The sequence below is a fragment of the Cephus cinctus genome, unplaced genomic scaffold (assembly GCF_000341935.2).
Source record: "Cephus cinctus unplaced genomic scaffold, Ccin1 Ccin1_scaffold0087, whole genome shotgun sequence".
NCBI lineage: Eukaryota > Metazoa > Arthropoda > Insecta > Hymenoptera > Cephidae > Cephus > Cephus cinctus.
Window position 1 is genome coordinate 913,965 of NW_014332826.1, and position 19,131 is coordinate 933,095.

Genomic DNA, 19,131 nt, shown 5'->3' on the forward strand with positions numbered 1-19,131 from the left:
CCCCCGAACCCAATTTATCGTTTCTCTTTCAAAATTCTTACAACCCTTTCTCTCGCTCGCCTTTAAGCTTTTTACTGTACATATCTGCTGTCGACTATATTTTATAAGAAGCGAACCATACTTTTACGCATGGTAAGACGATTCGCCTAATTTCGGCCCCGCTTTTATTCGACCCGTTAAGCTAAACTCGATGCACACGAATTGCATGCATCCTCTGTCTCTCTGTACCCTAGAGATTCGTATTAGTGTGATTACACAAATTTAAAAAATATTAGCTATTGGCACAGCAAATGGTAATCACAATGGACAGTTAATTATTTAATAAAAACAAAATTTTTATTTTTTGTTATTTCAAGGAAATTCCGGCTTGTACCCGATTTTTCTTCAGAGCGTATCAAAAAGTATAGACTAAGTTTCACGGGAAGGAGGGACAAAGATGCATTTGGAGAATCGAGTTTGGTGAAATTAAGTTATTTTACACATTAGCTGTTTGCTCTTATAAATTTCATCTAGCCTTGGGATTGTTGGACGATTTCTTGTGAAAATTTGTATACTACCGAACGTTTTCTGTCTTTCTTTCCTAAAGGCTAATATTATCCGTACAATTCGTGAGTTTCTTGAATAACGATCAATCTGCAGCAAGAATATATGAGCGTATGACTGGATAATTTGATAAACTAAGTACAAGTAAGACAAGTGTTACCTCATCATAAAAATCAGTACATTCGTGTCAAGGGCTACCACTGCACCACTGTACGCTACACTTCCATTATATGTTGCATTTAAAACTCGAAGCTTTTTGTAACGAACGGTACGGTAGTGGTAGTTACTGGTGCACAGTGCTGCTCATCAATCCCAGCTCATACAGACGTTCATTTTTCCATTTATTTTAAGTCATTGCACCACATCAAATAAATTACATTTTCATTATATAATTTTTGAAACGTCAATGTGATTCCCACTATCCCTGATAACATTCTTTTTCGTAGTCTTTACAGCCTCTGGACATACGCACGATACAAGCGGACCTATCAATTTTCGGTATTGAACTCAGCTGGATAGCCAGCTATATCAGATATCAGACTGATTGCAATTCCAATTAAGCAATTGCATCCGCCTTTAGCGAAACTCCGTGCTGTATACTTATTACTCTTTCTGGGAATGAATAATCTCTTGACGAATACTTTTTCAACAACAATTAAACGAACAATTGGTCGTATCGGAGGGACTAAGCATATCACGATACTTATAGCACGGTGTAGCTTCCGGTAACTTCTATCAAAGTAGATTATTCATTCTCAGTCCGTGAAACACCGTACAAAACGATGTGAAAGAGAAGTGTCGAGAAGTACATTTTCTTTTGATTATTTCAATAGTCCTTTACTACTGTTTATACAATAAATATGTACAATGCTGGCAAAAAAACTCGTCCTTCTTTCGACAGTCATATGTAATGGGCGACCGGTGGTGTCTGCACATTACTCGTTTGTCCCTGTGCAGCTATTCTACTTGATGCCACTGAATCATCTGCTGAAGATCTTTCATAAACTGGAGGTGCTTCCGTCATCGCTGCCTGTGAAAAATGCAATATCCCCCCGAACACCAAAATCTAGGTATCAATTTTTTTAAACAAAAAAATTTTATCATATACATTTCCCTCTAGTCGAAATGGAACGCGTTTTTTTTTTAACATCACAATGAAATAAGATTCTTTTCGGCTTGCCATATATTTACGGCTTTATTTCTTAGAGAACAGAAATTTAGTCTGTTCTAGATAATATATATATATATCCAGAATGTATTCTATTTTCTGACATCCTGCGTAGAGAAATATTTCGAAACTTACTCTGTTGCTAGCGGAATTGTAGAGCGGCGGTGCGCCATAAATTTCATTGTACCTTGGCGGTCTATCTCGTAATCTTTCCAAAATGGAACGCTGTATAGAATTTATGCTGACATTATCACCGCCACATTCGGATATCAACAAATCAGATCTCGATTGCTCCGTCTGCATGTCCCTGAATAATACGTGTAAGCAGAATTTGAGTTAACAGAATTAACAAAATTTAATTGTGGCAAGTAGTCATTTTTTTTTCTTTGGAAATAGTTACCTTTGACAGACCCTGAAGAAAAGTATGATCGTAATAACTATACCGAGAAATAGTACCGAAGACATTATGAGTTGGGTGACAGTTACCAATTCCCAGTCGGTGACCCTGAAAGTTTTATCAGATACGTATCAACCTGCCTTCGAGAATTTTGAAGTATTTATATGCGTTCCCAGCTCATCTATACCTACCTGCAATTTGTGCTGTCGCACATATAGCACTCACAACATCTGATGCGGGGTGAATTGCAGCAGAGGGTGCATTTATCAGCTGCAAAGAATAATCACCATTATAATTAACTGAAAATCTTTTTTTTTTACTGTGAAATAGACACTGAACTTCAGTGTCAAAAATCAAATAATATTGTAAGTGTTATGCACAGGTATGCCTGCGCAGGTAGACCTCTCCGGTAGACCGTAGCGTGTATGGCTGATATTAGTTACATCTTATTGACCGCCAATATTATTTTTTTTTACTATAGATCGATTATACTTTACACGTTTATTGTGCTTCTTACACGTGGCCGATTCACGGATTAAAATAAAATTTCAGGAATTATTGGATATTGATGAACAATTGGAAATAGTGTGGAATCAATCGAATTTAATAAGAAATATGGTATAAACGTAAAAGGTATGGTGAAATAAAATTAGCAGCCAATTAGGTGTTAATTGAAATAGATACCTGAACAGTTGATGCAGCTACAAGATGGCCCGATGAACATACTTGTGCAATTTGCGCTGGTGCTAATTCCATATTCGTTTGCGAATGCGGTTGCAGTATATGCCATCGAGTTCAAATCTGTAATTTGTAGAAAATAAAATGAAAGTTCTATGGTAGGAGAAAACGTATGGAACAGAATATGCCACGAGTAGAGTTTGTTATGTGAATTATTTACAATTATTATTTGATATGACTTAATTTAATTTATCTATGTATTTGCAAGCTAATGTATTAGTCACGATACGATTCAAATTACTGTCTTAAGCAAGACTCTCGGCAACGATAGAAAAATAAATGTGCAAAGATAACAATTGATAAATCGTAAGCTTCGAATAAGCACTTCTGAATAACTGATAAATACTTTAGCACACATGCAAAATATACTTCGTCGCAATTTCATTTTCGAAAAACAAGATCCCGATCTGTAGAAATATCATGCACCAGGTTCTACTATCGACGTGATTCATTGTAAATTGAAACCGCTAAATTTGAGCGTTCCCATTACACAGAAACACAATTTCAATGTATGTATAGGCAAGGTGAGTAGTAGCGTACGAGGTTGGGTTATTGTTGGATTTACGTTATTTGTGTTTTAAGAATTTGTTAAATTCTTAGTATTGGCACGTACAAAGTGGCTGTTATCGTCACATTTTATAAAAAAAAAGTACTTGCACTAACGTCAATGCGTTATGGCTAAAATACGATGTGTTTAGGTATACCGAACGTGAACCCATAGACCTCGGAAATTAATGATTTTTTAATTACTACTATTTTATCACATAGCAACGTGTTAAAAAATCTCAGGCCCGGTGATGGATCTTGTAATGATTAATTGTTTCTTTGAAAATGAAATATTAGTACAAAGGCATATGGAAAAAGCTCCCGACCGCGTTTCAATTCCAGATTTTTCATGATAATGATCTTCAGTCTTGAAAGATGAAATATGTAATGACTCAGTGAATTTCAAAGGTGCTTAAAGAAGTAGAGCCACCGAAGTTTTTCAAAAGATAATATTATCGAAAGGTGGACGAATAAGTTCGATCTCATATTCGAATCATGGCAATTTACACGGCGGGAAAGCTGGAAACACCGTACATCATCAGCTGTACTGTCATCATGACCTGACTCCGTTTTTGGGGAAGAAACAATCGAAGATTAAAAAATTATATACGAATTCCAAATTCTGCACATTTTATGAATCGCGGAGTTTATCAAAGTTTAAAGTTTACCAAGTATCCACAAAAAACACCTTCACGTTTGGAATACTATAAAATATGTAACACAACTTCATGCGCATGAACTAAACAAAGTAGGCAAAAAAGTATTTCACTTTAATATAAATACACGCACCATTTTCGATTGTTGATTGCGTAAGACAGAAACATATGAAAAAATGTAGATAGAAACGCATGATCGGACGTGCGAGTACGTGCAAACCGACTTTTGCATGAGAACTGATATCCAATTTATCCTCCTGTCACGTCTCTGCAAAGTTGACAGATGCTTACCTAACAGCGATAGAGACCTCCATTTTGATGATGTTCGCTTGATACTAAAACAATCACTGATAACTGAACAGCCAGATTACTCTTTTTGTCTCTCATCAATCATACAACAATCTCAACTTTCTTCCTGTGTAAACCTGCAGTCTGATGTAGATGGAATAAATTTTTTTGAAAATTATTTCATTCTTATTAATGTATATTACTTCATGTGTGAAATACAGATATTAATATTAAACATTAAGGTAAATATACAACAAAGTATTACATGAAATTGTTATTAAAAAATTAACTGCTTTATGAAATAGAATGATTTCAGGATTATAACCTGATTACGAAATAACTCTATATTCTCTGCTTTGGTAAGATACATGATTTTGACTCAAACATTAACTATACAACTAGTGTAATTAAATATTAATAATTAAAAATTAATAACACAATATATGCTAAAATTCATATCAGTATCTAATAGGTTATGAAATTTAAACTTAATATTAGAACAGATGCAGAGGAAATTATAAATAACTGGTGTTTTTGTGTTGTTTATTTTATAATTTATATCAATAGATATCCATAATCCAAACTCCTGTCGTGACTCGAATGATTTGTAAAATTTACAATGGTTTTCGGAATTGTGACATGGAATTGATTAACAAAGAAAAATTAGTTGGTTAACGTGATAAGAGCTTCCACAACATCCCCACTGTGTTCCCTGAGAGTATGCTCCGCCAAGCTTCTACTGATTTCCATTTCCTTCATCTGAAACAATTTTTGACTCATATGTCATGATGCTATTCGTATATAAAAAATTGTATGTCATTATGCTTCTAAAATGTATTACTAGCAATTATTATATACGTTCAAAAATATTCTTACTATGAGGTCAACATCTTCCTTTTTAATGGAGACCTTGAGCAGTTCTTTTTCCTTTGCCTTCTTTTCTGCAGCTTCCTTATTGCGGCGGTCACCAATTATACTCAAGGCCTATTAAAATATTTATTTAACATATAAGTATGGAAGAATAGTATAAACGTAATAGTGACGTGTGTTTTTTTGAATGATTGAAAATACATGTTTACAGCAAAGAGGTTATGTTGCTTGACTTCAAATCAAAATTGTGGATGATAATAAATAAATATTTCAACAAAATATTTTACATAATTATGCATATAGATTGCATAGCATTTATTTTGTGAGAAATTTGCATTTACGTTATAGGATTTTAAATAAACTCAAATAATAAAAAGCACGTGGATTCCACGGAACTTACGCAAGAAAAACCATCAGACGACGAAATTTCCTTTTCCTCAGCATAGTCTGTTACTCGTTCCAAATCTGCTGCACCGCTATCGTATTTTGCTGCTTTTTTCTGCGACTTTTCTTGTTGAACCTCATCCGAATCACCATTCACATCCTCGTCCGCCATTTCTAATTTTTATTGGAAAGGTTGTTTTCTCACAAAAATACACGAGCACCATCTGATAGAAATAAAGGTTGAATCTCCACTCCACTCTGTACGGAAATAGTAGGGGAACAAGGAAGCAATTGTATTAGTTACTGACCACGTGGTAGGTGGTCCATTCTTTTCTCATTCGACTAACAAGCAGCTTAGGCATTAAATTTTAAGTATTTACAACCAATTAAAATATTATAAACAATTCAATTTTTGAAACCCAATTTTGAAGGGATAAATCTATAAAAGAGTAAAGGAAAAGATAAATGTTCCAAGAATGTTTTTCGCTTACAGTCAAACAATACACACAATGTGCTTACCTTCCAAAATAGTACTTATATTGGGTAAATTCAATTGGGATATCATAGCAAACTTGTATATACAAAGTAATTCTTTATTTCACTATTTGGACATTATTATAAATTTTTATTTCACAATCATGTATTTATCATATAATTCAATTTTATACTATATTTTTAAGTTAATTTAGTTTTGGAATCTCTGAGAAATGGTTCATGTAACATTTTGTGTAAGCGTAATGCCTTTTGGGTGCCAAATCCAGGACACAATTCCAATTTGTGTGGTGTGGCCTTAATAATATCACTCAGTGTCCCAAAATTTGATAGAAGATTCGTGGCATCAGTTTTATTCACAGACCTTACTGAAGTCAATGCATTTACGAGCTACAAAGAAAAATTTTATAAGTAACTTAAAGTGATTCAATTACTAAGATAAACCAAACAACCTTAATTATCATTTAAAATTATCAAATTTTATATGTAACAAATGATGACTGTTTACATAGATGAATAATCTTACTTTTTCGCGTGGATCTAAGTTATTGCGTTCCATTATCATGTCTGGAGGCTTATTTTCATAACACTTATATGTTTCAATCACTTTTCCAGCTTCTTCTGCATTCCAAGCTAACATTAACGTCAAGTCTGCCAGAATACAAATTCTTGTAAGGTGTTTTAAGGAATGGTGTGGTTCAGCAACATCCACCTACAATGCCATTTACTATTACTTATTGTACTATGCTTAATCTGAAAATTTGTGATATATAACAAATATAATGGATACCTGAACTAAAAGTACTCGAAGATCATATGCATTGCCCAATAATTTCAAGCGGTTATGTATATAATCTGGATTTAGTTGATGATAACGAATTGATAGAAAAAGTGCACAAAGTCCTTTGCCCATCACATAGTCCGGTGTTATATCTCCATATTCCCAAGGGACAACAGTTATTGATTTAAGTAGTGGGTTACCTTTCTAGAAAAAAAAAAAAACAATAATTACTAAGCATAGTACTCAACGTTAAATATAATAATTATATTACTAAACTTACTTGTCGTGGATTAACAATGACAGCATTTAGATTTGCAGTTTTTTTTGTTTTGGATAAACCTAATTTGGAAGGTTCAGGTAAATCTTCATTAAAAGATTTAGATTTCTTTAAATTGCTAAAAGCATCTAAAAATAACGTATCGAAATTACCCTCAGTCTAAATCTGATAATAGTTAACGAGATATTTTCATATGTACCTTTGATAGAAGAATCAATTTTAGCTTGTTTAGAAGTTGATGGAATGTCAATCGGTTGATCATCATTTTTCTTGTTATTACTCATTCGGGACATTCATTTAATTCACTGCGAAGCACTATACAAACTAACCTTTGGATTTTTTGTTGACATCACAAATCTGTAAGGTGGAGAAGTATAATCATGGAGACTACATAAGAAGCACGAATTCAAATGGGAAAATTGACAGAATCTGCTACTAAATATCGTCCACACTGCGTTTTCTTTCTGTGCCACTAGCGTCGCTAGTTTCCCTTTTCTACTGACGTGAATATAGCATAATAAATACATGTGAAGTAAGCTGTCAAATATTTACAAGTAATTGCCATTGCACATTTTTATTATTTGTTTATTTAAGTTAAAGTATTTATTTTATAATTTTCAAAGTACTTAATTAAATATGATTTTTAATTTAAAGTTCACTTTTTCGGTGCATACAGAACACTAGTGCCTCTTATTTTAGGAAGCTGTATGTATACGTGGAGCTCGTGTTCCTTCTGTCAGTGATGAGTGGGGAGATGCACAACGCTATGGTTTAGGCGATACCCCCGACATTCTTCCTTCCTTCCTTATTGCTAACTCCTCCAATAAGATGTCCCCGATACCATCGACATATAGCATGGACTACGCATAAGCATTGGGAAAATGGTCCGATGATAGAAAAAGATGGCGATTGGTGGTGGCCGAGTCCTGTCTCTTTCTAATCAGCAGCCGTAGTACGAGAGATAGAAAACGTAGCCAATGAGAGCATTAGAAAAGGAGTGCTACTGGCCGCCATCTCAGTCTCTCTTTATCTATTCGAGCGGACATTTTTTCAAGGAGTTTGAAGTAGGGATCGCGTAGTCCATGTTATATGTCGATGTCCTAGACAAATTTCATGTCGTCCCTCTATTGGAGAGGACCCAATGTTATAGCTATTCGCTGGCTTTAACGGAAAGTTTTGGGAATAACCAATAATGAAGGTTTGTGTTTACTTGCGTTTACGCATTCACTTGAAACGGGAAAGCCAGGATTGTAATGGCTACTGATGGCTACCAATCCATGGTTATGTGAGTGACGTAATTCTCTGAAGTCTATCAGTATTTTTATTTGTATAACATTGCCTTAAGTGAGGGTTACAAGGGCTTGTTTCATATCTATTTAAGAAAACATATTGGTAGGTGAAGCGTTAGTTGTGCGTGGATCGTCAATAGACGTGCGTTTCATCAATATGTCTGAAGGCGATATTGTAGCATCGCAGAAACAGCAGCAGCATCAGCATCATCATAATCACAATCATCATCATCATCATCAATTGCAGCAGCAGCAGCAGCAGCAGCAGCAGCAACAGCAACAACAGCAGCAGCAATTGGGTGCAAATTCAATGGCAAATATGGCTTGGCAATATCCACCTCCAGGTAGCATGCATCTCTACCCTCCTTATGCGCAACAGCAACAACAGCAGCAGCAAATCGCAGAAACAGCAGCAGCATCAGCATCATCATAATCACAATCATCATCATCATCATCAATTGCAGCAGCAGCAGCAGCAGCAGCAGCAGCAACAGCAACAACAGCAGCAGCAATTGGGTGCAAATTCAATGGCAAATATGGCTTGGCAATATCCACCTCCAGGTAGCATGCATCTCTACCCTCCTTATGCAGGGTAAGTAACATAATTATTAAAATTTTGTAAGTATATTCTTACTTTACCTGTCTTATTTGACGCTTTGGAGTAAATTATAAAAGATACTGCAGTTACCAGTTTTATGTGAACTAATTGCACATTTATATGGATTTTCTATTTAATATAAATTTGTATGTTAAGCGAGATTTGATTCGTAAAGTAATCAGCTTTGATCTTGTATATTGTATATCTATATAAATACTGATTTCCCTATCACACAATTATGCAAAAAATTTGATTTTAGGCACATGTATGGACAAGGGTACAGTCCCCAAGGGCAAATGTATTATTACAATCAAGGAATGATACCAGGATATGGACAAGCTTTTAATCCACAGCAGATGCAGCAACAACATCAGCAGCAGCAGCAACAACAGCAACAGCAAAAACATTCTCAGAATAATCAAGGAAAGCAGCAAACTCAGCAACAGCAGCCACCAGTTCCTGGAACTCCAGTGGTACTCGACGATGAGACTGATCTTCCTCCACTTCCTCCAGGACCACCACCTCCTCCACAGTCAGCACAGCAACAAAATAGCCAAGTTCAATCTACTCTTCAGCATCCAACATCGTTTGTTTACAACTCCTATCCTTATGGCAATTGGACTACAATGCAAAGTGACCACTCTCGTAAGTTTATAGTTATACTACGTTAACTCTGCATGCAAATATTAGCTTAAAATCCAAAAAGATATTATATAAACACTTTAATTCTGATAATCCTAAGCAATCGAGCTTGATTAACCTAAACAACAATACTATTATCGGTAATTAAATGCTGTACAAGATATAATTCGTGTGAAGAGTATTTGTACATTTGACAGTTTTCATAGGAAAATAATTGATAACACTGATTTTATTACTTTTAACACAAAATAAACCATTATTCGTTAGAGATATTTATTTATGCATTTTTGTGAAAAAAAAAATACAAAATATTGTTACGATTGCAAGATTCGCTGGAACATTTCGTGCTTGGATCGGGATTTTCAAATTCCCAGCGAATGCTTTGACGATTAAGCTATCGTTACTCTCCCACGGAGTCCCATAGGGGACACATACACCTGTGTGAAGTTAGCCCAGCACTTTTCGAATTTAATTTTTTTTTTAAGTGTATTGAGTTGTGCTCCGTTTGTGCTAACTTGTGTCGGTATGCCGCAGTTGATAATTTTAACAGTTTGCGAATAAATTTAAAAAATTGAATTTTGTGCCAGCCCCGCATTTTTTAAAATCAAGATTTTTAAGTACTGTGCTGAATCTTGCAGTTGTACTCCGGTCCGTAACTGTTACGGTTTGTGACAAAAGGCAAAAAAAATTTCTCCAGGTCAGCACTTATAACCCACATTATTCCCCTTTTACGAAAAGATAGTATTTAATTTGTGCAATAGTGTGCCGTAAATAAAAATTGTGGGGGATTACCCCCTAACGGAAATCATTGCCGCTGACTCCATCTTCCCGTTCAATGGTTAAGGGGTCATCACAGTGTAAAATTTTCAAAAAATCGATTTTTTTTTTTTTTTGAGAAGATCAGCCGTGTCGTTTCCCCGGAGGCTCGAATGACTCGGAATCCAAAAAAGACGGATAGATTGCCTGTTTAATGAGGCCTGGCTTAGTTTTTGCTTGATCAAATATATAAAGTATGAGCGGGATTCATCTAGATTAAACGACTGTAGGGCTTTCAAAACACTCTGCGAGTCCGAAAAAACTGTTGATGTAGTTAAGGGGTCATCACAGTGTAAAATTTCAAAAAATCGATTTTTTTTTTCATTATCTGATAGTATACACTGTTATAAACATTCTGTCCAATGTTTATGTCGAAATTCGAATTATTTCGGTCGCTACAGCCTTTCTTAGAAGAAGGGATTGGACGGTCAGACCTGGCGCACTCCGAACTTTAAACGCGTTTTTCTCGGAATGGTGTTTTTCAAAACGGTGGCAACTCTCAAAGGAAAAATTTTCAAGCTATCCAGTTGAAATTTTAACAGAACAATTTTCACGTCATTTCTTATGTTGCTATGGAAGCTTTTTTCTTTTTTTTTTTAAATCTTCCTATTTTTTTTACGAAAAACTGTCGAAAAAAAAGGATAAATTTTATACGTTTTGTTCAAACGGACACCATTTTTTCAAATTTCACTAAAAAAAAAAAAGCCTCCATAGAAGCATAGCGGCTTTCCTACAGATTTATAAACCATTTGAAGTTTTTGTTTGAGGTAAAATTTGCGCCCGCAATCCTGGCCACCATGGGACACCATTTTTTTTTCCATTCAATTTTCCACAAATAAAAACAACGTTAAACAATACATAAAGACATTTTTTAAAAATTATTTTGTATTGTATATTTCATAGGTGCTTCAATTTGTACAAAAAAAAAATTAGACGGATTACCTTATTCCATCCACCTAAAAATCGCGAAAATCGGCTATTTTTCGGGCGGTCACACTGTGATGATCCCTTAAACAAATTGTGAAAACCTTGCAAAAGGTAGTGTGAATAAAATGAGAAATTTCGAGTTTCGAAAAAGTAGAAGTATTCTGTTTTGCTGCGCGAATACAACAACTTTTTCTTATGGTGAAACCTTCTCAGAACAACCCTTCACCGTATTCCCCGGAGATTGCATTTTAGCGTTACTCCGAAACTGTGAACATTGGAATTTCGGAAGGAATACCGCGAAGAGTTGCTTTGAGAAGGTTTTGCCATTAGGAAAAGTTGTTGCGTTCGCGCAGCACAACACAGCACAACTTCTACTTTTTCGAAATTCGATATTTCTCATTTCATTCACATTACGTTTCGCAGGGTTTTCACAATTTGTGTCAGCGGCAATTATTTCCGATAGGGGATTAGTTGTGTACAATTTTTATTGACGGCACACTATTACATAAATTAAATACTATCTTTTCGTAAAAGAGGAATGATGTGGATTATAATTGTCACAAACCGTAACAGTTAAGGACCGGGGCAAACTGCAAAATTCCGTATGTGCTTAAAAGTCTTGGTTTCAAAAAGTGTAAGGCTGGCACAAATTTCGATTTTTTACATTTATTCGATCAACTTCTTTAAGGTTACCAACTCCGGTATACCGGCACAAATTAGCACAGACGGAGCACAACTCTATACAATTAAAAAAATATATTAATACAAAAAGTGCTGAGCTAACTTCACACAGGTGACACTTACTCCCAATAGTAATTTACATTTAACAGATGATGAAGCTGTAGGCAATAAGCACAAACAGTATTCGTACATCAATTATAATTATTTTAAAATGTCACTATTATCTCTAATTAATATTTAGTCTGATAAATTGTTATTCTCAAAGTAGCATAGTCTTCTGAAATTCTGAATCTGAAAACAACAAATAGGAGATCATGTTTACGTATTTTGTTTTCTACCTCATCGAATTCGGAGCTAATATCTACGTTTATCGTAATGAAAAGCTTTATAAAATATCTAATGTATATTATTTATAATGGTTTTATTGAAAAAAAAAAATCATTTTTATTATTTTCAGCATTCAACGGACAAATAAGATTTAATCTACAAAACAAGAAAACTGGCCTGGGTTTCACGCCATCCGGCAATAGTGGGGCAGCGAAAAAAAAACGTAAGAGGAATAAAAATCTTGCGGCACAATTCAACAATAGCTTTCAGGGAAATACGGCGACTTCGAACTTTATTCCGGGACCAAACCTAAAATCCGAGTTACCACCCCTGCCTCCCGTGCAGCATGAACCACCACTCCCACCACCACCAACAGAAAAATCCTCGGATCCTGCCCCTTCCGTTGCAGCAACGACAGTGACGACAACAACGACAGTGACAACACCGACGACAAACATATCGTCGACTACCAGCAGGCCGATGGTACGTACTTCAACTGGGGTATCGAGTCAGAATCCTGTTGGAGATTGGCCTGACAGTTTGAAGAATTATGTTAATCGATGCTATGAAAAATGCAAAACTGCTGTCGATAAGGATCAGGTTGAGATAATATTGAAGGGTAAAATCACACGGGCTGCTAACGACGGCTCCCTTTGGGTGAAGGACTGGGATAAAGAGCCTCTGCCCAGTATACATAGCGAGCGCATGACCATGACGATTAAAGCCCAAAATCCACAATTAAAGCTAACGAATCCATTGGCTAGTGCGCAGGGGGGCCTGCGCAAGCCAGGCCTTTCCACATCTCTCGGGGCTCGGCTTGGCGCTCGTCTCTCTGCGAATCACAGAAGGTCAAGATCAAGGTCACGATCACGGTCACGGTCACGGTCAAGGTCAAGGTCTCGTTCACGTTCAAAATCACGTTCGCGGTCGCGCAGTCCACCTACACGCAAATACAAACGAAGCACTTCATCTTCTTCCAACGTTAGCGAATACGATTACAAATCATCGAGGATAAAAAAATCAAACCGCAGCAAACAAAATCACGGGAATAAGACGAAGACTAAGAAGACTAAGCAGGCTAAGTCGCATTTCTATTCCGAGTTTGGTTTAGCTACAGGCAATATGGACGATCTTGGATCCAAGGAAAAATTGCAGCAACGTGCAGCTAGATTTCACGAGACGGTTTCTAGGAGCGGCAACAACGGAACGAGGGACGACACTACAACCGATTTTGATTTCACGGGACTTCATATCGTCGGAACTTGCAAGGATCTTGAAAAACCTTATCTGCGTCTGACATCGGTAACTTTTATTCCACCTGTTTCACACAGTTCTATATTGCGATATATAACAGTTAAAATATATCTTCTGACATATAATAAAGTTCTGATCGGGGTTGTAGTAATCGGAAAATTCACATTACAAATTTCAGGCTCCCGCAGCTTCTGCCGTGCGACCGGTAAGTGTACTTCGGAATTCGCTGGTTCACGTGAAGAAGCGCTGGATCGTCGATCAAGATTATAGATACGCATGCGATCAACTGAAGTCTATTCGTCAAGACCTGACTGTCCAAGGTATTAGAGATCCATTCACAGTTCACGTTTATGAGACACATGCGCGTGTGGCTCTAGAACGTGGCGATCATGAAGAGTTTAACCAATGCCAAACGCAATTACGAATGCTCTACCAAGACGTTGGTGGGGAAAACCGATTGGAATTCATCGCATACAGAATATTGTATTATATCTTCACAAAAAACACTCAAGGTAATGTATATCATTATTTTCATAATAAATCATACATATACGATAGTCAGGATGAATTTGTTGTTCATCTGCTTTTCATATACATCATACGACGAGAAATATTTGACAATTTATATATACCTATAATATATATATGTATATATATATTTTACTTAATTCCTCGCACCATTAAAGCTCAAGACTTGTGAGTCAATGCTTGTGCTAGACGGAATCGTGTGAAGTTAGTAGGAAATTATGAAGAGGGTTGAAATATATATTTCACTACAAACACAAAATACACGAGGGCTGGCCCTTCTCACCAATATGTTCTTTGTTTTAGTATTTTTGAACATTAAGAAGTCCCCAGAAATATCGGACAAAATCGAGTACTTAAACGATAATAAGTTAATCTGTATAAAGTCGTATATTTCAAAAATTGTTATACACTTTAGATATACCAAGTAAAGTTTGGAGTATTATAAGTTATAATTTTTCTTTTTTCTTTATTGTGCAGATTTAACTACAATTTTAGCAGACCTGTCAGACAAAGATAAGGATGACGAATGTATAAAACACGCATTAAAAGTACGATCCGCCTGGTGGTTGGGTAATTACCATGCGTTTTTCAAGCTATACAGTAAGGCACCAAGAATGGCAGCATTCCTGATGGACTGGTTTATTACCAGAGAAAGAAAAAATGCCTTAAAACTCATGATCAAGTCGTACGTATTAAATCTAGTAATCATTTTCACTTTTACGTATATCATTCATTTTCAGAGTTTGTGTTCCATATAGTTTTCCATTTGTGTTATAAAATTAATAATTGTTGTAAAACAGGGAAAATATTTTGATTTCGTCCAAATTAAGACATTTTCCTTGAACACAAATCTACATATTTTATTTTCAGGGTGTCTAAAAACTTATACAGTCGAATGTACTGGTTTTATTTCAGATAGAATACATAAACATACAAAAAAAATGTGATTAAAAACGTCTTGTCTGCGATTAGATTTTGAATAAACTGTTGTTGAAATATTAAAACATTTAGCACGCACTCTGCTTGCTAAATTAATTATCTGACTGATACGGATTTGTTGCTTTTATGCGTATATAACTAAGCTTCAAATGTTTTCATTCGATATTGTCATTAGATGTTTCACATCAGACTGAGTTCATAGGCATCAGTACTTCAACAGTCCCGTATTGTAATTGTCTTTAGTAGTTGTATTATCAAACAAATCATACATATTTATGCGAACGCTACGAATGAGATTTTAAAATACCTTTTCTAAATGTATTCAACTTCACATTCACTGGAATATATTTAGATCATATTCTGGACAAGTACTGAAAACTATTTTAACGCTAGAACCAAACGCGTAAAATTGACGGTTTTTAGATTTCTTGTTTCAAATTACAGAAATTATGAAGATGCTTTTACAGAATTTATGTTGACTTTTGTTGAGATAAAAGAACGAATATATATATACCAATTTATTTTCCATCAAACGCTCTAATTTCGAAGTTCTGTATATAAGATGCCTAAATACACCAAAAACAACGCTGGTTGTTCTATTATTAAAAAGGAAAATAACGCAGTTGTCTATTATTGTCTATTATTTAAAATAGATGATTATATTGAGTAACGTGTTATTAGCACAGCGTATCTTGAATTCGAGCTTCAGGACTTTTTGTGTCCTTACCCCCTCTCTCATGGAAGAAATAAGATAAAGTTAAGCACAAACGGATATTCAAAGGACATAAACTTGCCTTTTTTCTAGTCTGTCTTTTACTCGAGTAAAATGGACAATAAATTTTTCAGAATTATCTCTCTGGGCCAAAAAGTTTAAGTAACGCTGGATTAGAGAAAAGCTTACGAAGTTCGATTGATTTAATATATGGAGTATTTTGTTCTCGTCAAGTTTTAGTCATCGACAAATTTCCACGCAGTAGGAGGATATATTAATATTTAAATTTCTGTTTCAGGACAACATTGCTGTGAAATAATATTTATTAATTGATGGAAATAAGATGATCTGGAGTATTTACTTATATTCGATCACTCGTAGAGTTGAAGATTTTTTTTTCCAAGAAAAATGTCATGTTCTAATTGCTTCGGTAATGTTAGGTTTTACTATTCGACTGTAGAAGTTTGTGTTTCTGAAAAAATATCACTGGTCATCTTAATTCGATCTCCTTGAACGCTCTCTTATTTCTGGTTAAAAAAATATTATTGTCTAACGTACTTATTTCTTCTGCTGTTTAGCTACCGGCAAAATTTGGCGGTTGATTTCATCATCGCGGAATTGGCCTTTGAATCTTTGGACAAGTTTTATGAATTTGTCGTTGAGTTTGGGTTGGTTTATGCCGATCCCACACGACAGCAAATCGATTGCAAGACGAGCAGTGCTTCTCTAGGTGCTTGGTAAAACATCAACGGCGGTCCACTTTATTTTCTCCTTGTGGGGACCGGATATAACGACAAAAAGTATATACTTAAATTATTTTTACACAACATCGTGTGAAAAAAAAGGCAAGGACGGAGGTACACGCACGTGCATCTATATGATGCGCATTTAACACTGCAAGTCACGTGCCCATTTACGCGTATACGTATGATCATAACGTACATACACGCACTCAAATATGTGCGGCTCGCAGTCTCTGCATTCATGCAATTCTTTACATAACTCAATCCCATCGATGTCATTAATTGAAGTGAAAGCTTTAACAGAAGATATCTATGTCACATCAGATGTATATAATTTCTCAAGAAAGCAACAGATTTTACATAATGCATCAAAAGAAGAGGACGAATCATATTTCTGTGTTTCAATGATTCTCTTTGTTCGTTGAGTACTTTTGCTGCACTTTTTTAAGAAACACAAATAGGGAAACGCATTTTGCGATATATTCCCACCACCTTTATGAACGAACTATTCTAGTCGTTTCGTAAGAAACGATAATTTTTACATTCCTCCAGTTTCGATATGAAGTATTTCTTTGCAAACTTTCCCGCTTGAATTCCTTGCTATAGTCTGCAACTTCTCGATGATTCAATTCTAAAAAAAATGTTAGCACTAATATTGCCATGAGGAACTGCAAGAAGACGTCGCACACAAAGTAGGACACGGTAGTAACATGTCTTATGAAAATATAGAAAGAGATGTATTAATATTTCACAAGACAAAACATGCCGATTCGCTGTTGGCTGGTTTCTACTTACCTCTGCCGTTTTCAGAGTGGAAGGATTATACAGCAACATCACCATCACCATCAATGCTCTTGCACTGCTAGTACTGGGAATGATGTTGCCATTTGTAAACATTGTGAAATTAGGTGTGCTACACACCGGGATGCATTGCATCGTAATGAATTATAGTGTACAAAATAAACTTCAAGTTATTTAATATTTTTTACAAATATCCATTTAATTGGCCGCGATATGTTTGGTTGATACGACGTTCGTTAAGTGCTAGAGCGTAAGTGTGATAGAAGGGGTTAATTGCTGGATACTGCATGCCTCTGAACGGAGTGACAACTTGTGGTTTAAAAAAGAAGAGGATGCTTATGCGTGAGAGAGTGAAAGAGAGAGAGCATGTGTGTGAGTGATGATTGATTTAAGTATCATCACTTGTATTGTAATGCAAATAAACTGTTGCTAAGAATCTCCTCATGAAATATTTCTAAATTACTCTGCAAAATTAACCACGTTCTATTTCTGCCTTTAATCGTTAAGCGGTCCGAAAAGTATTCTAATCTCTTTGTTGCTGTTCTCAATTGATGTAAAATTATTAAAACTTAGCGTTTTCCTTTTTACACGTGATTTCTTGAATCTCGAAATAAATTTCTGGGGTACGTGTCCCAGTTAGCAATTTATTGATGTTTAGGAATTACAATGAAAAGATTAAATAAATTAACTTGTATGAACGCCGTTTCCGAGGTAATCAATCGTAGTATTTTCCCAACAGGAGCTGGTAATCAATTGCGTATCATTCGTTATGATGAAAATAATGGCCTTAGCCCAATTCGATTAGCAGTTACGTCGTCTTCGCCAGAACGATTGCGATTTTTGATTGGTTTGATGATGTAGATCTTGACATATTCGGTTGTTACGGTAGCTGAGCACCAGAAAACTAAGCGGCCGGAAAATGCATGAAATATAGACAGTTATACAAATTTTTATTAAATATTTTGATTCGCTTACTGTTAGATAAATAACTTCTGGTATGTATGGGCATTTACATACTCGAAGAGGAACAGGGTCCGGGATCAGTAATCCTACAGACTTCGAAAAATTCTTAATTATCGATTACAGTTTATAGTAGCCTATTCATAAGTTTTATCGTTTCTTTTTTTTCTTTACTTTCGACTTCATTAATTCGTAGCACAAAAGCATTCGATAGAATTTTCCGATTATTGTCTCCACCTTAAAGTCATAAGCTCGTATTCAGAACTCGCTTTTAGTGCTAATAGCGCGCTTTTAAATTTTTTCTTAGTGACTTTTAACTACAAGTGACTGCTGTGATCTGCTGTTTTTTTAACGACTAATAGACTTCTCTTAACGCTAAAAGAGAGGTATGAGTAAGGGCCATAGTCATTCTAATACTTATCTCTCTCTGTTTTAATAAACTGGACCAATACGTGTATTTTAAGGGTAATAGATATCAAGTGCAATGCAAGTTGCATTAAGGAGATGTACAAAAAAAATGTAGGGAATGAAAAAGGGATAAAAACAGAACGAAGTGTGTAGGGAAAAAGAAAAAAGATAAATTAAAAAATCTTGTGAAATGGGCCTCTCCGTGACTATTTCCGTGAAGCAGTACCTTTTCATAAAGGAGTTACTGCCCCTCCGTGATCCAACTGCGAGCTGTTGTGGGGGAAATCCCTGAGCCGTGAGATCCAAGGGAAACCCCTGTTAAGGAGAAAGATATAGCCGGGAAACAATTATTATAAAGTATTAAAG

At 35.5% G+C, this 19,131-nt stretch overlaps 4 protein-coding genes across 10 annotated transcripts; 1 reads left to right on the top strand and 3 right to left on the bottom strand.

Moving 5' to 3' along the window:
• Nucleotides 1-1,353: 1,353 nt before the first annotated feature.
• On the bottom strand, nucleotides 1,354-4,497 carry LOC107272071. 3 transcript variants are annotated; one of them, XM_015748829.2, is made up of 6 exons: nucleotides 4,340-4,497; nucleotides 2,793-2,909; nucleotides 2,300-2,378; nucleotides 2,112-2,216; nucleotides 1,847-2,018; nucleotides 1,354-1,573 (listed from the first exon to the last, which is right to left on the bottom strand). In XM_015748829.2, the coding sequence occupies exons 2-6, from the start codon at nucleotides 2,896-2,898 to the stop codon at nucleotides 1,445-1,447; spliced, it is 591 nt and encodes a 196-aa protein (XP_015604315.1). In that variant the 5' UTR covers nucleotides 2,899-2,909; nucleotides 4,340-4,497; the 3' UTR covers nucleotides 1,354-1,444. The 3 variants fall into 3 exon arrangements, with proteins under 3 accessions (XP_015604315.1, XP_015604308.1, XP_015604326.1); XM_015748822.1 differs by lacking the exon at nucleotides 4,340-4,497 and adding an exon at nucleotides 4,182-4,333; XM_015748840.2 differs by lacking the exon at nucleotides 4,340-4,497 and adding an exon at nucleotides 4,061-4,183.
• Nucleotides 4,498-4,862: 365 nt separating this feature from the next.
• LOC107272104 (huntingtin-interacting protein K) lies at nucleotides 4,863-5,867 on the bottom strand. The gene is made up of 3 exons (XM_015748904.2): nucleotides 5,607-5,867; nucleotides 5,213-5,320; nucleotides 4,863-5,095 (listed from the first exon to the last, which is right to left on the bottom strand). The coding sequence occupies exons 1-3, from the start codon at nucleotides 5,760-5,762 to the stop codon at nucleotides 5,000-5,002; spliced, it is 360 nt and encodes a 119-aa protein (XP_015604390.1). The 5' UTR covers nucleotides 5,763-5,867; the 3' UTR covers nucleotides 4,863-4,999.
• A 327-nt stretch (nucleotides 5,868-6,194) lies between these two features.
• On the bottom strand, nucleotides 6,195-7,954 carry LOC107272060 (DNA excision repair protein ERCC-1). Of its 4 annotated transcripts, none has more exons than XM_025089570.1 (5): nucleotides 7,815-7,954; nucleotides 7,340-7,497; nucleotides 6,873-7,067; nucleotides 6,609-6,794; nucleotides 6,195-6,472 (listed from the first exon to the last, which is right to left on the bottom strand). In XM_025089570.1, the coding sequence occupies exons 2-5, from the start codon at nucleotides 7,403-7,405 to the stop codon at nucleotides 6,266-6,268; spliced, it is 654 nt and encodes a 217-aa protein (XP_024945338.1). In that variant the 5' UTR covers nucleotides 7,406-7,497; nucleotides 7,815-7,954; the 3' UTR covers nucleotides 6,195-6,265. The 4 variants fall into 4 exon arrangements, with proteins under 4 accessions (XP_024945338.1, XP_015604296.1, XP_024945341.1 ...); XM_015748810.2 differs by adding an exon at nucleotides 7,144-7,202 and having other exon boundaries at nucleotides 7,340-7,951; XM_025089573.1 differs by having other exon boundaries at nucleotides 7,800-7,946.
• A 396-nt stretch (nucleotides 7,955-8,350) lies between these two features.
• On the top strand, nucleotides 8,351-17,846 carry LOC107271939 (leukocyte receptor cluster member 8 homolog). 2 transcript variants are annotated; one of them, XM_025089425.1, is made up of 7 exons: nucleotides 8,351-8,609; nucleotides 8,827-9,021; nucleotides 9,287-9,672; nucleotides 12,551-13,722; nucleotides 13,853-14,186; nucleotides 14,680-14,887; nucleotides 16,432-17,846. In XM_025089425.1, the coding sequence occupies exons 1-7, from the start codon at nucleotides 8,587-8,589 to the stop codon at nucleotides 16,592-16,594; spliced, it is 2,481 nt and encodes an 826-aa protein (XP_024945193.1). In that variant the 5' UTR covers nucleotides 8,351-8,586; the 3' UTR covers nucleotides 16,595-17,846. The 2 variants fall into 2 exon arrangements, with proteins under 2 accessions (XP_024945193.1, XP_015604048.1); XM_015748562.2 differs by lacking the exon at nucleotides 8,351-8,609 and having other exon boundaries at nucleotides 8,923-9,021; nucleotides 9,287-9,304; nucleotides 9,384-9,672.
• Nucleotides 17,847-19,131: the final 1,285 nt, after the last annotated feature.